This window comes from Ornithorhynchus anatinus, chromosome 2 (genome assembly GCF_004115215.2).
Source record: "Ornithorhynchus anatinus isolate Pmale09 chromosome 2, mOrnAna1.pri.v4, whole genome shotgun sequence".
Taxonomy (NCBI): domain Eukaryota; kingdom Metazoa; phylum Chordata; class Mammalia; order Monotremata; family Ornithorhynchidae; genus Ornithorhynchus; species Ornithorhynchus anatinus.
This window is the reverse complement of record NC_041729.1, coordinates 105,656,439-105,673,199: the sequence shown is the minus strand read 5'-3', so window position 1 is coordinate 105,673,199 and position 16,761 is coordinate 105,656,439. Positions and strand designations below refer to the sequence as shown.

Here is a 16,761-nt window from a genome sequence, read left to right as displayed (position 1 = left end):
GCTCTTACTATGTGCCAGGCACTGTACTAAGCACTGGGATGGATAGAAGCAAATAGTGTTGGTCACAGTCCTTGTCCCACACTGGGCTCACAGTCCAGTGAGGCCCATGTTATAGATGAGGTAACTGAGCCTACAGGGAAGTGAAGTGACTTGCCCAGGGTCAGACAGCAGACAATCAGTGGAACCGGGATTAGAACACGTGTCCTTCTGGTATTCCTGGAGTGGAAATAGCTCCGAAAGACCCAGAACACATTTTTTCATGTGCCCAAGACCCCTCCGTTTACATGTAGTGTTCATAGGAATGAAGCTCTCATTCCTTAGGATTCTCCCAGCAGCTGGCTAGTTAGTCCTTCCTTGTCAAAGTGCCCTGAACTCTTTATCACCCCAACAAGAGTAAAAGAAGAAAACCGGAATCCACGATTGCATGTACTTTTGGAGCTCGGGGGAGGCCTCTGCTTTGGAGCGGATCTGTTTCCTCGCTGGGACAGCTGATAACCAGACCCCTTCCACAGGTCCCGGGCGGCCCCCGGCTCAAACTTGGCCAGGTCAGGAGGGCAGGGAGTTCCAGTTTAAGGCCCGAAGCGGACATTTGTCCTCCATATCAGGAGCTTTGGCTGAGTCTTAGCTGTGGGAACTTCCTAGCTCACGGTGAAGCTCACTGCTTTCCACGCCTCCTCCTGCAGCCGCCCACTGGGGCTCTCCTCTCTCTAAACTGCCGACAAGCAGCCAGGCCCTCTCCGCTTGGTGCCTGGAAATGGCCACACGGACCTGATCCACTGCACGATCCCAGCCCCCGGAGCACTGTAGGGTTATTGGGCAGAGGTCAGCTACACCATTCCCCTGCCTCTGAGCCCACTCCTGCCATCCCAGATGGACAGTCAATAAAGAAAGGCTGTTTGATGATGAATAATAATATTTGTTAATACGTGCCCAGTGCTCTACTAAGTGCACTACTCTTTCAAGCTCAGTACAGTGTTCTGCACATAGTAAGCGCAAGATAAGTGCCACTGATTGATTGCTGGGGTAGACACAGTCCCTCTCCCACTTGGGATTCACAGTCTAAATAGGATTTAATCCCCACTTTATCGATGAGGAAACAGAGGTACAGAGAAATTAAGTGATTTACCCAAGGTCACAGAGAGAAAATGGCAGAGCGGAATTAGAACTCAGGTCACCTGGCTCTTAGGCCCTGGCTTCTTCCACTAGGCCATGCCTCCTCTTATAATGAGGATGGTGATGAAGGGTTTTGGGGGTTATTTCTAAGATAAGAATGCTGCCTCTTTTGAAAAAGAGAGGACAAGAAATGTACTGACTATAACTGAGAGCATATTTTCACAGTCAATTTCCCCAACAAAACCTCTCCCTCTGTCTTGTAGATTGCTTTGGAGACCCTGGACTTTAGCTTCCCTCCGACAGAACAGGGCCCTCAGGGAGGAGAACAAAGACTGGTTTTTTAAATTCCAGGAGACCGTTTGCAAGATGAGGCCCAACTGATACCTGCCCTGCGGTTTGAATGACAGTCATTAGCAGAGAGAGCAGGAATCAATAGTGTGCTCTGAGCACTCTACTAAGCACTTGGGACTACAATACAAAAGAATTGGAAGACTCTGCCTGCTGATTCCTTGGCACCTTGGTTCCCCACCCACAAGGAGCTTACAGTCTAGTCATACTGTGTGCAGAGCACTGTACTAAGCACTTGGGAGATTATACTATAGCCATACTACAGACACATTCCCTGCCCACAACAAGCTTACAGTCGAGGGAGGGAGACAGATGTTAATATAAATAAATGATATTTATTGAAGGCAACCACTGTGCCTTCAATAAGCCTTTGAAGTGGGGGAGAGTAATTGTCCTTCGGATTTGAGGAGGAAGGGCGTTCCAGACTAGAGGCAGAGCGTGGGCGAGAGGTCAGCAGCGAGATAGATTATTCATTCATTCGTTCAATAGTATTTATTGAGCGCTTACCATGTGCAGAGCACTAAGCGCTTGGAATGTACAAATCGGCAACAGATAGAGACAGTCCCTGCCCACTGACGGGCTTACAGTCTAATCGGGGGAGACAGACAGAAACAGTAGCAATAAATAGAATCAAGGGGGTGAACGTCTCATTAAAACAACAGCAATAAATAGAATCAAGGTGATGTACATCTCATTAACAAAATAAATAGGGTAATAAAAATATATACAATTGAGCGGACGAGCACAGTGCTGAGGGGAGGGGAAGGGAGGGAGGAGGAGCAGAGGGAAAGGGGGGAAAAGAGGGCTTAGCTGAGGGGAGGTGAAAGGGGGGTAGAGGGGGAGCAGAGGGAAAAGGGGAAGCTCAGTCTGGGAAGGCCTCTTGGAGGAGGTGAGCTCTAAGTAGGGCTTTGAAGAGGGGAAGAGAGTTGGTTTGGCAGAAGTGAGGAGAGAGGGCGTTCCGGGACGGGGGAGGACGTGGCCCAGGGGTCGACGACGGGATAGGCAAGAACAGGGGACAGTGAGGAGGTGGGCGGCAGAGGAGCGGAGCGTGCGGGGTGGGCAGTAGAAAGAGAGAAGGGAGGAGAGGTAGGAGGGGGCAAGGTGATGGAGAACCTTGAAACCTAGAGTGAGAAGTTTATGTTTTGTGCGGAAGTTGATAGGCAACCACTGGAGGTTTTTAAGAAGGGGAGTGACGTGCCCAGAGTGTTTCTGCAGGAAGATGAGCCGGGAGGCAGAATGAATAATAGACTGGAGCGGGGAGAGATAGGAGGAAGGGAGATCAGAGAGAAGGCTGACACAATAATCCAGCCGGGATATTATGAGAGCCTGTACCAGTAAGATAGCCGTTTGGGTGGAGAGGAAAGGGCGGATCTTGGCAATATTATAAAGGTGAGACCGGCAGGTTTTGGTGATGGTTGGGGTGTGTGGGGTGAACGAGAGAGCCGGTCAAAGATGACACCGAGGTCGCGGGCCTGAGAGACGGGAAGGATGGTCGTACCATCCACGGTAATAGGGAAGTCAGTAAGAGGATAGGGCTTGGGAGGGAAGATAAGGAGGGGAAGATAAGGAGCTCAGTTTTGGACATGAGGTCAGTGAGAAGATAGAGGTCAGTGAGAAGATTGGTATTAGAGGAGCAAAGTGTATAGACAACTCATAACAAATATTATTACCATTACTGAGACCAGACTGAGCCACAGTTGAAACCCACTTTTTTATGATATCTGTTAAGTGCTTACTGTTCTAAGCGGTGGAGGAGATACAAGGGTTCACAGTCTTAATCCCCATTTTATAGATGAGGTAACTGAGGCTCAGAGAAGTTAAGTGACTTTCCCAAGGTCACACACAGCAGACAGTGGTGGAGCCAGGATTAGAATCTAGATCCTTCAGACTCCCAGGCCTGTGCTCTCTCAACTAGGCTACTTCAGGTTTTGCCATCCCAGCCCCTACATAGTTCCCTTCCAAGAGAAAGTCCTCACTTCCCCTCTCCTCTCTTATTCTCTCCTCTCCACTTCCCTCCTTGTCCCTCCTTACCTCATCAAGACCGCTACATGCCCCAGACAGGTCCTTCCACACATTCCTGACAGAGCCCATTGCCCCACTTTCTCCAGACCTGGGAAAGGATCGTAAAAATAATAATGGTCATATTTGTTAAGCGCTTACTAGGGGCCAAACATAATACTGAGCATTGGGTTAGATTCAAGAAATCAGGTCAGATGCAATCCCTGCCCCAGAGTCTAAATAGGACAAAGAACAGATATTAAATCCCTCTTTTCCAGATGAGGAAACGGAGGCATGAGGAAGAAAAGTAACTTGTCCAAGGTCACCCAATGGGTGTGTGACAGAGCCGAGACTTCCAGGCCTGGGCTCTGTCCACCAGGCATGGCCTGCCCCAGCCTAAGGGAGCCGGGGACTCAGTTTGGGTCTCATGACCCCATGCCCAATGCGTCAGGGCATTTCACTCCACATTGGCCACTGCCTTGTCATCCCAGGATCCGCCACCCTGTGTTGCCTCGGTGCCCTTCTTTCCTTTGGAGGAGTCGTTGCATAATAGTATACTGGCCTGGGAGTCAGAGGTCATAGATTCTTATCCCGGCTCTGCCACTTATCTGCCGTGTGACCTTGGGCAAGTCACTTCACTTCTCTGTGCCTCAGTTACCTCGTCTGTAAAATGAGGATTGAGACTATGAGTCCCATATGGGATAGAGACTGTGAATGACCTGATTTGCTTGTATTCATCCCAGTGCTTAGTACAGTGCCTGGTACATAGTAAGCGCTTAACAAATACCATAATTCTTAGTTTTCTTCTTCTTCTTCTTATTATTATTATTATTGAGCATTTCTGACCCATGGGTGAGCTCCCTGAGAGAGAAGAGAGATGGCAGCTGTCTTTGTCCTCCTGGGTGGTTTTGCTTCAGCCAGTCAGTCGTATTTACTGAGCATTTACTGTATGGAAAGCACTGTACTAAGTGCTTGGAAAAGTACAATATAACAATAAGCAGAGACACACCCTGCCCGCAAGCTTACATCTAGAGCTTGTTTAGAAACAGCGACACAGAGGTTGAGCTGTCTGCTCTCTCAGCACCGTGATCTCCATTTTCTAACAGTGCACTTACCTCAGTTCTGGCAATTCAGCTGCCGGGTCTTTAATAATAAAAGGAATAAGAATATTTTGTAAAATGCTTACTATGTGCCGAGCCTTGTACCAAGTGATGGGGTAGATACAAGATAATTAAGTTGGACAGGGCCCTTTTCCCACATGGGGCACACAGTCAAAGTAGAAGGGCAAGAGAACAGGTATTGAATTCCCGTTTTACAGATCAGGAAGTTAAATGATTGCCCCAGGTCACACAGCGGGCAAGTGGCAGAATTGGGATTCAAATAGTAATAATAATAATTGTGGTATTTGTTAAGGTCTTACTATGTGCTCTGTACTATGGGGTAGATATAAGATGATCAGGCCCCACAGGGGGCTCACAATCTAAGTTGGAGGGAGAATAGGTATAGGATTTTGTAGGATGAGAGAACTGAAGCACAGTTCTAGAAGTGAAGCAACTTGCCCAAGGACACACAGCAGGAGATTGGCACAGTAGGGATTAGAACCCTGGTCCTCTGACTCCCAGGCTGGTATTTCATTCAGCTCACTGCCTGATTTCTCATGAACCGAAGTCAGTGAGCTATCTCCCAGGCTGTGCAGGGCCTATCTACCATCCATCCTCCCAACCCAGGTTGTGGACCTCGGGAGGTTAGCACTAGCCGGCCTGGCCGGGAGGCCACCGGGATACAGGGAATGAATTGTCGTCCCTCCTCCAGGGCTGGCTTGGATGGTCCCGTGAGGTGCACCAGCGGGTTTCCCGATGGGAGGCAACGCTGGCGATGCAGCTGGTCAGAGGGCCACCGGCACCCAGACACTTGGAATAATGAGACATTCAGTGCCCAGGCACTAAAGAGGCTGTGAGTTTGCAGCAGCTTCCCTGGCAAGGAGGAGCCTCCCCAGTCAGAGACAAGCCTTTCGCGGAGCTAGCCGGAGAGGGGCACTGGAGCCAGGGTATCCAGACAGAGAGCGGAGAAGGGGTCAGTGCCTCAATAGCCATCAGATTGGAGAGGCGGAGCAAGAGGCTCTCCTTCTCCAGTGAGACCTGGATGGTTCGGAGTTCCAACCCTTTCTACTCATCAAAGAGTCCCAAAGTGCTATTTCCTTCTCGATTCCTCTTTAGTACGGAAAGCACATCGTGTCCCCTGCACATCTGGTCTCAATCAGAGGATCTCCTTAAGGCTCCCATTCTCGTTGGAAACAGGGGCATCTCCAGAGCAAGGTTTTGTGCGGAGTCGGAAACCCGCGGCGCGATTCAGACAGGCTCAACACGGAGTGTTTGTCTTTTGAACGCCTGAGTGCCGACCCCTTTATTAAAGTAGTTGGATTTTGCGCTTCAAAGTCGTGGTTTAACTTTCAATTTCCAGATGTGGCCAGAGTTTCATTTTATTGGTGCAAGGAAAGCAAAATGGCTTGTTTTTTCCAAATGGGACTTTACCGGCACAAACCCTTTGAGGTATTTAAAACAAAATTCTATGGCCTTGATGAATGTAGGTTTATCATCTGATGGAAAAACTGCTGTTTCAGCTGCATCTGAAAGAAAAACAACACGTAAAAACATTGATAAATTGATTCCCAACTTTTTATTATGATTATTATCATTATTATTAATAATGATAATAATTGTGGTATTTGTTGTTTACTTTCTGCCAAGCATCATACTAAGCATTGAGGAAGTTACGAAATAATCAGATCAGATACAGTCCTTGTCCCACCATCTAATGGAGAGGAAGAACTGATATTAAATCCCCATTTTACAGATGAGGAAACAGGCACGAGAAGTTGTGTCTTGAGCAGAGTCACACAGGCAAGTGGCAGAGGCAGGATTAAAACCCAGTTCCTCTGGCTTCCGTCCCCTCCACTCTACCGAGACTGCTCTCTCTAAGGTCACCCATGACCTCCTTCTTGCCAAATCCAATGGCTCCTACTCCATTCTGATCCTCCTTGACCTCTCTGCTGCCTTTGACACTGTCGACCATCCCCTCCTCCTCCATACCTTATCTCACCTTGGCTTCACGGACTCTGTCCTCTCCTGGTTCTCCTCTTACCTCTCTGGCCGATCATTCTCAGTCTCCTACGCTGGAGCCTCCTCCCCCTCCCATCCTTTAACTGTTGGAGTTCCTCAAGGGTCAGTTCTTGGCCCTCTTCTGTTCTCCATTTACACTCACTCCCTCGGTGAACTCATCCGCTCTCACGGCTTTGACTACCATCTCTACGCAGATGACACGCAGATCTACATCTCCGCCCCTGTCCTCTCCCCCTCCCTTCAGGCTCGCATCTCCTCCTGCCTCCGGGACGTCTCCACCTGGATGTCGGCCCGCCACCTAAAACTCAACATGAGCAAGACTGAGCTCCTCATCTTCCCTCCCAAGCCCGGTCCGCTCCCAGACTTCTCCATCACCGTGGATGGCACGACCATCCTTCCCGTCCCGCAGGCCCGCAATCTCGGTGTCATCCTTGACTCGTCCCTCTCGTTCACCCCACACAGCCTATCCGTTACCAAGACCTGCCGGTTTCACCTCTACAATATCGCCAAGATCCGCCCTTTCCTCTCCACCCAAACGGCTACCTCACTATTACGGGCTCTCGTTATATCCCGGCTAGACTACTGTGTCAGCCTTCTCTCTGACCTCCCTTCCTCCTCTCTCGCCCCGCTCCGGTCTATTCTTCACTCCGCTGCCCGGCTCATCTTCCTGCAGAAACGATCTGGGCATGTCACTCCCCTTCTTAAACAACTCCGGTGGTTACCTATCGACCTCCGCTCCAAACAAAAACTCCTCACTCTAGGCTTCGAGGCTCTCCATCACCTTGCCCCTTCCTACCTCTCCTCCCTTCTCTCTTTCTACCGCCCACCCCGCACGCTCCGCTCCTCTGCCGCCCACCTCCTCGCCATCCCTCGGTCTCGCCTATCCCGCCGTCGACCCCTGGGTCACGTCCTCCCGCGGTCCTGGAACGCCCTCCCTCCTCACCTCCGCCAAACTGATTCTCTTTCCCTCTTCAAAACCTTACTTAAAAATCACCTCCTCCAAGAGGCCTTCCCAGACTGAGCTCCTCTTCCCCCTCTACTCCCTCTGCCATCCCCCCTTCACCTCTCCGCAGCTAAAGCCTCATTTTCCCCTTTTCCCTCTGCTCCTCCACCTCTCCCTTCCCATCCCCACAGCACTGTACCCGTCCGCTCACCTGTATATATTTTCGTTACCCTATTTATTTTGTTAATGAATTGTACATCGCCTTGATTCTATTTAGTTGCCATTGTTTTTACGAGATGTTCTTCCCCTTGACGCTGTTTAGTGCCATTGTTCTTGTCTGTCCGTCTCCCCCGATTAGACTGTAAGCCCGTCAAACGGCAGGGACTGTCTCTATCTGTTGCCGACTTGTTCATCCCAAGCGCTTAGTACAGTGCTCTGCACATAGTAAGCGCTCAATAAATACTATTGAATGAATGAATGAATGACTCTGAGACCCTTTAAGGACATGCTGTTTCATGGATGATACGTGGTAATTTTTCCTCCTCCATTACCCGATGTGCCCAGGGAGTCAGGAACTCATGTTTCAAGGCCATTTTGTGAAATAGCAACTTACTGAATTTTCTTTTTATAACAAAACTTTTGACTAGTCTTGTCCTCGTCGTCATCATCAATAGTAGACAACAAATACGTTCATCGACAAAGTTAAGGATAAAAGCAGCATGGCCTAGTGGGAAAGGAATGGGCCTAGGAGTCGGAAGATCTGGGTTCTGATCTCTCAATTACATCCCTGCTATGTGACCTTGGACAAGCAACTTAACTTCTCTGTGCCTCAGTTCCCTCATCTGCAGAAGGGGGATTCAATACCTGTGCTCCCTCCTACTTAGACTGTGAGCCCCAAGTGGGATGTAATAACTTATATCTGCTCCAGCGCTTAGTATACTGCTTGGCACATAGTAAGTGCTTAACAAATATTATTGTAGCTTTCATTATTGTTAATAATAATAATGATCATAACAAACAGCTGCTCCTTAACTCTGTTGAATCAGCTAGCTTGGGCGGAGCTAGGAAGCAATGAAGCCAGGGTGGATTGGAGCTTGCCATTAGGCTGTAATCTTCTCAGGGACAGGGACTTCACCTTTGACTTCTGTTGTATGTTCTCAAGGACCAAGTCAGCATTAAACACACTCTAGATAAGCAGTCCAGTGCTCTGTAAAGTGGGCACACAATACCAGAAGCAGCAGTGGCCTAGTGGAAAGAGCATGGGGCCGGGACTCAGAGGACCTGAGTTCCAATCCTGGCCCTGCCTCTTGTCTGTGGTATTACCTTGGCAAATGACTTAACTTCCCCATGCCTCGGTTACCTCATAGGGAATAAGACTGTGAACCCCACATGGGACGTGGATTGTGTTCAACCTGATGATCTTGAATCTTCCCCCAGTGCTTAGAACAGTGTGTGGCATATCGTACGCCCTTAACAGATATCATTAAAAAAAGTTACCATCCATAGTCTTAATACTGAGCACTTTGCTTCATTGCTGTTCTGAACACTGAGCACGTCAGTAAACTTATAAAGCCCACTGAGAGCCTGTACTTCAAGGAAGACTTCTGTTTGCAGGAACCAAAAAGGAGAATGGACCAATCAAAAAGAATGTAATGCTCTCCCCCAGCACCCGGCTTCTCCCCCATCCTACTCCCATCTCCCTGACCCCAAGAATTGAATAGATCACAGGAGCGGGGCCAGCTTCTGATAGTCCAACAGAATCCCCCGCAAACACCTCACAGTTTTTGCTGGGTTTCCTCAAGCTGCAATAAGTCACCATTTCAGAAAACGGTGCTTCTTCGACTGTGGGGCTTGGGGGAGGATCTGAAGGCTGGGATTCCATAGCTGAAACAAACTGACCGCTTGACGATTTGTGATTTCAGAAAACGACGAGGAGGGCGAATCCCTGCCCTCTCTGGAGAAGCCTGGATGGTATTCCCAAGGGAACGCTGCCCATCTCTATGAGCTTCTGAAGAAGATGACCGGCAAGCCAGAGCCAAAGGTATGGTGGGAAGAAATAAAAATAGAAATTATTATGACATTTACTATGTGCCAGGCACTGAACTAAGTGCTGAGGTGGATGCAAGGAAATTGGGTTGGACACGGTCCCTGTCCCATGTGGGGCTCAGTCTCAATCCCCATTCTATAGATGAGGTAACTGAGGTCCAGAGAAGTAAAGTGACTTGCCCAAGGTCACAAGCAGACAAGTGGGGGAACCAGGATTAGAATCCATGACCTTCTGACTCCCAGGCCTGTTTTCGGTCCACTATGCAACATTTTATAAATAAAGCAGTGGGAGAGGCAGCATGACCTAGTAGAAAGGCCACGGGCGTGGGATTCAGAGGAACTGTAGTCAATCTATTAATCATATTTACTGTGCTCTAAATGTATTCAGAGCACTGTACTAAGCTCTTGGGAGAGTACAATTTAACAGAATTGGTAAACATGTTCCCTGCCTTCTCTGTGCTTCTGTTACCTCATCTGCAAAATGGTGATTAAGACTGTGAGCCCTATGTGGGACAGGGACTGTGTCCAACCTGATTATCTTGTATCTAACCCAGCACTTAGTTCAGGGCCTGGCACATAGTAAGCACTTAATATCATAAAAGAAAAATTTTTAAAAAAGAAACATAATCCAACCAGAAGGACAATCCCAGCCCACCCCTAAGCACTCAGTAAGTACCTTTGATTGATTGATTTATCCACCCTAATGATTGGACACCCCTCTCGGGGTTGCACCTGGAAAATTTCCAGTATTCTATCAGTCTTGGCTACCGGAGGCAAGCAGAGGAATACCCATTCCATTCCTACCTTGGGCAGTGGTGAGTGAGTAAAAGGCAGTTTGCTACAGGTCAAACTCACCCGTGCTGGGCAGCGGCAACTTGGGAGAAAGTCGAGGGCAGGGACTCAAGTTTACTGTGTGGAAGGCGACAGTGGTAAACCACTTCTGTATTTTTACCAAGAAAACCATATGAGTACACTATCGGAACAATTGCAGTTGGACAGTGGGGCGTTCTGGGACGGATGTGTCCATGGTGTCGCTATGGGTCAGAAACGACTCGACGGCATAAGACAAGACAAAATAATTGGACAGCAGCTCCTTGAGGGCAGAGACATTATCTTCTCTTAGGATCTTGTGGGGCTCAGCGAATCCAGGCTGTTGGACTAAAATCAGGAGAAGCAAGGTTACAGTGGGTCATCGGCTCCTCCGGGCAATCAATCGCATTTATTAAGCACTTCCTCTGTGCAGAGTACTGTACTAAGCACTTGGGAGAGTAGAGTTTAACAGAGCTGGTAGACATGTTCCCTGCCTTCAGGGAGCTTATGGTCTAGAGGGGGAGATGCAGTCTGGGCCCAGATGCCTTCCCTCCGTACCTTCAGGTTTCTATCAGCTATTCTCCATTCCTGCTGGGTCTGACAGCCTCAAGCCAGGTTTATTATATGGCCACCGCCATCGGTATTATTTAATGCCTAATGGGGCCAAATGTTGGAGTGGGTGCCTTCTGTGTGCTCGTTGTGGGCAGGGAATGTGTCAGTTTATTGTACTCTCCTAAGTGCTTAGTAGGGTGTTCTGCATATAGTAAGCACTGAATGAGTACGATTCAGTGTATGAATGATTTTGAGGAGGGTTCTGAGCATGGGGAGGACCATGATTTGCCAGATTTGAGGAGGGAGAGAATTTCAGGCTGGGAGACAGAGTGTGCACGGGGATGAAGATGGGAGAGTTGAGAAAGGTATTGTTAGACGAATCCTTTGGGAGGAATGAAGAGAATGAACTGGAGAGTAGCAACTGAAGGGAGCAGATACAGAAGGCAGGGAAAGTTGGGGAAAAGCCTTGGAACCAATTGTGAGGAGTTTTGCTTCATGGGGAAGGAGGCCAGAGGAGAGATATGGGTCCAGCTGTGCTTCAGGAAGATCATCATTATTGTTTTTATTATATTTGTTAAGCGCTTATTATGTGTCGAGCACTGTTCCAAGTTCTGGGGTAGATACCGGTCATCGGGTCGGACACAGTCCCTATCCCACCTGGAGCTCACAGTCTAAGTGCGATCCGGGGAGTGGCGTGAAATCTAGATTGGAGAGGGGAGAGGCTGGGAGATCAGCAAGAAGGCTTGTACAGCACTGCTGCACTGTGATCAGGGCTTGGACAGTACAGTAACCATTTGGGTGGAGAGGAAGGAGAGGCCTCAGGAAATGCTGTATAGAGAAGAAGCCAGCCTGTGTTTAATCTGCTTTTTGTCTTCCAGGTGGTTTACTTTGGAGACAGCATGTATTCAGACATTTTCCCAGCCCGTCACTATAGCAAGTGGGAGACGGTCCTGATCCTAGAGGAACTCGGCGTGGGTGACGGGGTAGTTTCCGGGCAGGGAGAGGCCGAGCCCAGGGAAAAGAAGGGCAAGTATGAGGTAAAGACTCGTTGCTACTGCTGCTGCTTCTTGGGCAGGAGTCCCACAAGGGTGACCACTGACCCTGAGCAAACCCATCTCCTGACTGTTCTAATGACCACCGCACCCATTCATCATCATAATACTGAGAAGCAGCGTGGCCTAATGGAATGAGCACGGGCTTGGGAATCAGGACCTGGGTTCTAATCGTGGCTCTACCATTTGTCTGCTGGGTGACCTGGGACAAGTCACTTCACTTCTCTGTGCCGCGGTTACCACATCTGGAAAATGGGGATTAAGCACTTAATTTAGTTCAGTCCCTGGCACATAGTAATGACTTACACATACAGTTAAAATAATTAGTGAAATATAAGTGCCTACCATGTGCTAAGCCCTGAGGTACATATAAAATAATCAGGTCAGACACAGTCCCTGCCCCGGATGGGATCATTATCAGCACTGACATTCATTAAGTGATAACTAGAATTGAAGCAGCGTGGCCTAGTGGATAGCACGGGCCTGGGAAGGACCTGGGTTCTAATCCTGACCACCACTTGTCTGCTGTGCGACCTTGAGCAGTCACTTAACTTCTCTGTGCCTCAGTTACCTCATCTGTAAAATGGGAATTAAGACTGTGAGCCCCATGTGGGACATGGATTGTGTCTAACCTGATTAGCAGGTATCTACCCCAATGCTTAGTTTGGTGCCTGGAACATAGTAAGTGCTAACCCATACCATTAAAAAAAAACCATCTTTTTGCCAAGCACTGTGCTGAGCTTCGGGGCAGACACAAGAATGCTTAAATACAAAGACCCCCAAGGGGCTCCCAGGCTCAGGATAGCAGGGCAGACCCATGAACAGGATTGGACCGGGAGTCAGGAAGCCTGGGTTCTATTGTCCTCTTTGCCACTTGTCTGCTGTGTGGCCATGGGCAGGTCACTTAACTTCTCTGTGCCTCAGTTTCCTCACCTGTAAATGGGTATTAAATACCTGTTTTCCCTCCCTCCTAGACTGTGAGCCCTGTGTGGGATAGGAACTATGTCCCTGTTATTTGAAGCTACCCCAGTACCTAGCACATAATAAGTGCTTAATAAATACCACAGTTATTATTCTGGACAGAAAATGAAAGGCCAACACAATGGAAACAAGTGAAAATGCAGCGATAGTTGTATCAACAGGAATAAATATAATTAGCCAGTCAGCCTTATTTATTGAGTGCTTACCATGCAATGGATAGAGCATAGGCCTGGGACGCAGTTCTAATCTTGGCTCTATTTGTCTTCTGTGTGACCTTGGGTTAGTCTCTTCACTTCTCTGTGCCTCAGCTACCTCATCTGTAAAATGGGGATTGAGTCCGTGAGCCCCGCGTGAGACAGACTGTATCCAGTCTGATAAGCTCGTACCTACCCATGCGCTTAGTACAATGCCTGGTGCAAAGTAAGCACTTATATTCCACAGCTATTCTTCTTATTATCACTATACTAAGCGCTTGGGAGAGTACAATATAACAATAAACAGACACATTCCCTGCCCACAGTGAGCTTATGATCTAGAGGACGAGCTTGGTAAATGGTACTGTGAGGGGATAATCCACAGGCCCTTCCCCTTTCCAGGCAGAAAGTCCTTGGTTACAAACCACATGACCTCCCTGGCATTTTTATGGTTTTCCCAGGGGTTTTTTTTCCCCCACCCTGTGCAGCGCTGTTTGAGGGGGTGTTTGGCTCCTGCAGGAATGGGGAAGCTGGTCCGGGCAGGGGACAGTCTCCATGACTCCCAGAAACTCGGTAGCAGGAAAACCACCCTTTAGCGTGAATTTTCCTGCTGACCGTTAATTGCAACATCAAGTCAGCTGAATACCATTTGGCAATCATCGGTCCCTTGCTGTGCGGTCAGGACCTGGGCCACCCATGACCAGGGTGTGTGTGTGATTTGCCAGGTTTGGCCCAAGCGGGTCAGGTCCAGCCTTCCTAAAGAGAGACTTGAGCCATCACCTCCCCTTGGTCTCCCTGAATGGCAGCTGGCCCTGTTGTGATGACATGCCATGAGGTGGGTTTGCAGGGTCAGGAGAGGAGGAGGCCAGCTCAGGGGACAGGTTGAGGTGAGGGAGAGAGCGCAGGGCTGTGGAGGAGATGAGAAGCGGCATGGTCTAATGGAAGGAAAATGGACCTGGGAGTTAGAGGACCTGGGTTCTAATTCTGGTTCTACCAATTGCTCACTGTGTGACCTTGGGCAAGTCAACTTCTCTGTACCTCAGTTCTGCTGTTCTGTCGCCTACTTAGTCTGTGAACCCCATGAGGGACAGAGTGGTTGCCTATCGACCTCCGCTCCAAACAAAAACTCCTCACTCTAGGCTTCAAGGCTCTCCATCACCTTGCCCCTTCCTACCTCTCCTCCCTCCTCTCTTTCTACCACCCACCCCGCACGCTCCGCTCCTCCGCCGCCCACCTCCTCACCGTCCCTCGGTCTCGCCTATCCCGCCGTCGACCCCCGGGTCACGTCCTCCCGCGGTCCTGGAACGCCCTCCCTCCTCACCTCCGCCAAACTGATTCTCTTTCCCTCTTCAAAACCCTACTTAAAACTCACCTCCTCCGAGAGGCGTTCCCAGACTGAGCTCCTCTTCTCCCTCTACTCCCTCTGCCATCCCCCCTTTACCTCTCCGCAGCTTAACCCTCTTTTTCCCCTTTTCCCTCTGCTCCTCCACCTCCCCCTTCCCATCCCCACAGCACTGTACTCGTCCACTCAACTGTATATATTTTCGTTACCCTATTTATTTTGTTAATGAATTGTACATCGCCTCGATTCTATTTAGTTGCCATTGTTTTTACGAGATGTTCTTCCCCTCGACTCTATTTATTGCCATTGTTCTCGTCTGTCCGTCTCCCCCGATTAGACCGTGAGCCCGTCAAACGGCAGGGACTGTCTCTATCTGTTGCCGACTTGTTCATCCCAAGCGCTTAGTACAGTGCTCTGCACATAGTAAGCGCTCAATAAATACTATTGAATGAATGAACAGAGCCTGTGTCAATCAGTCAATCCATCGGTGGTATTTATTGAGTGCTTACTATGTGCAGAGCACTATACTAAGTGCTTGGGAGAGTAGAGTGCAACAGAATTAGTAGATAAGATACATTCCCTGCCCATAAAAGTATCCAACCAAATTAACTTGTATCTACCTCAGCTTTTAGAACAGTGTTTGTCACATAGTAAGCGCTTAACAAATACCATTAAAAAACCCCCAAAAAACTGGGGAGGCCCAAGTGGAGGGAAAAGAATAAGGCCGGGTAGGATCCATGGTGGCTTGCCCTCCCTGAGTTGGTCTTCAGCGCCCTGTCCTCTGAGATCCTCCCACAAACAGACCGTCTGGGAGCCAGCCAGAACATCGGCAGGGTCAGTGGACCCAGGTCCTGAGTCCCACACCTGAACAGCGGGACCCAGCCTCACGGAGCGGCCTCCCTGAGGCCACTGCCAAGCAGTGCTCCCGACTTCCCACAGCTCTCGTAGAGTGGCCCCACATGACCTCTGAGGTGGGCACTCACCACAGCCCTTTGTGGTTTAGGTCAGCAGGAACTGCGGGAACCACCTCTTCCCCTTGCTATAGAGCAGCCTTGCAGGGTTTCTTTTATCTTCCCAAATCCCCCCTCGCCACTCTCTGCGCCCCGCTTCCTCTTCCTCACCCCAAGCCATTCGAGTAGACTTCCCTACGTAGTTCTGATTCGGATCTCCTTCAACCCCCCAGTGTCTGGCCCTGACTTCTCAGCCATTGTGCTTTCTCAGTCTCTGATAGTCAGTGCCTCCAGTCCCCAAAACCCCTCTGTCTTGCCTAACTTCCTACCACCACAGGAGTGAACAACACATCCTCCTGATGGCACAGAGCCTCTGTATTGCCCTTGGCTTCTCGCTCTCCTCCCCGCCCTGGGCAGGCCGAGTTGCCAGTTCTCACAGCGGCTCTTCCACCCTCACCCCACCTCCCCAGGAGGCAAGAAGAGAGTAAGAGAGTTGTTTTAGATTCAGAAACCTGGGCTGGTAGAGTCCAGATCGATGTCGCCTGCCTCCTGCTCTAATTGCAGAATGGGAAGAGAGCCATTTCTTTCCTTAGAGACCAATGTTGTTTTTCAGACATTCAACCAATCAATAGTATTTCTTGAGCACTTACTATGTGCAGACCACTGTACTAAGCGCTTGGGGGAGTACAGTACAATAGAGTTGGTAGGCATTCATTCAAAAGTTTTTATTGACCGCTTACTGTATGCATTGCACTGTACTAAGCGCTTGGCAGAGTACAATATAAGAACAAACAGATACATTCCTGCCCACAATGAGCTCACAGTCTAGAGGAGGAGACAGATATTAATATAAATAAATACATAAATAAATTACAGATATATGCATATGTGTTTTGGGGATGAGAGGGATGAATGAAGGAGCAAATAAGAGAGACACAAAAAGGCAGTGGGAGAAGTGAGGAGGGCTTAGTCAGGGAAGGCTTCTTAGAGGAGTCATGCCTTCAATAAGGTTTTGTAGTGGGGGAAGGCAGCTATCTGTCTGATCCTGTCATCTGTCTGATGACATGATTCCTGCCCAGAAGGAGCTTACAGTCTACAGTGGGAGACAGACATAAAAACAAAATACAGGAAGGGAAAACAGCAGGGAAAGGTATATCAATAAACCATATTTATTGAGTGCTTACTGTGTGCAGAGCACTGTACTAGGTGCTTGAGAGAGTACAGTACAACGGAGTTGGTAAATATGTTCCCTTCCCACAGTTAGTCTACAGTTTAGAGGGTATGTACATAAGTGCTGAGAGGTTGAGGCTGTG

The 16,761-nt window shown here is 49.0% G+C and overlaps 1 protein-coding gene across 2 annotated transcripts in view; it reads left to right on the top strand.

The window, feature by feature from the left end:
- The window catches only part of NT5DC1 (5'-nucleotidase domain containing 1), a 171,990-nt gene that overhangs the window by 135,581 nt on the left and 19,648 nt on the right, over nt 1-16,761 (top strand). For both annotated transcript variants that reach the window (XM_029054008.2, XM_029054011.2), the window contains exons 9-10: nt 9,444-9,562; nt 11,808-11,966. In XM_029054008.2, the coding sequence (XP_028909841.1) occupies nt 9,444-9,562; nt 11,808-11,966 (278 nt within the window). The remainder of the gene's footprint in view (nt 1-9,443; nt 9,563-11,807; nt 11,967-16,761) is intronic.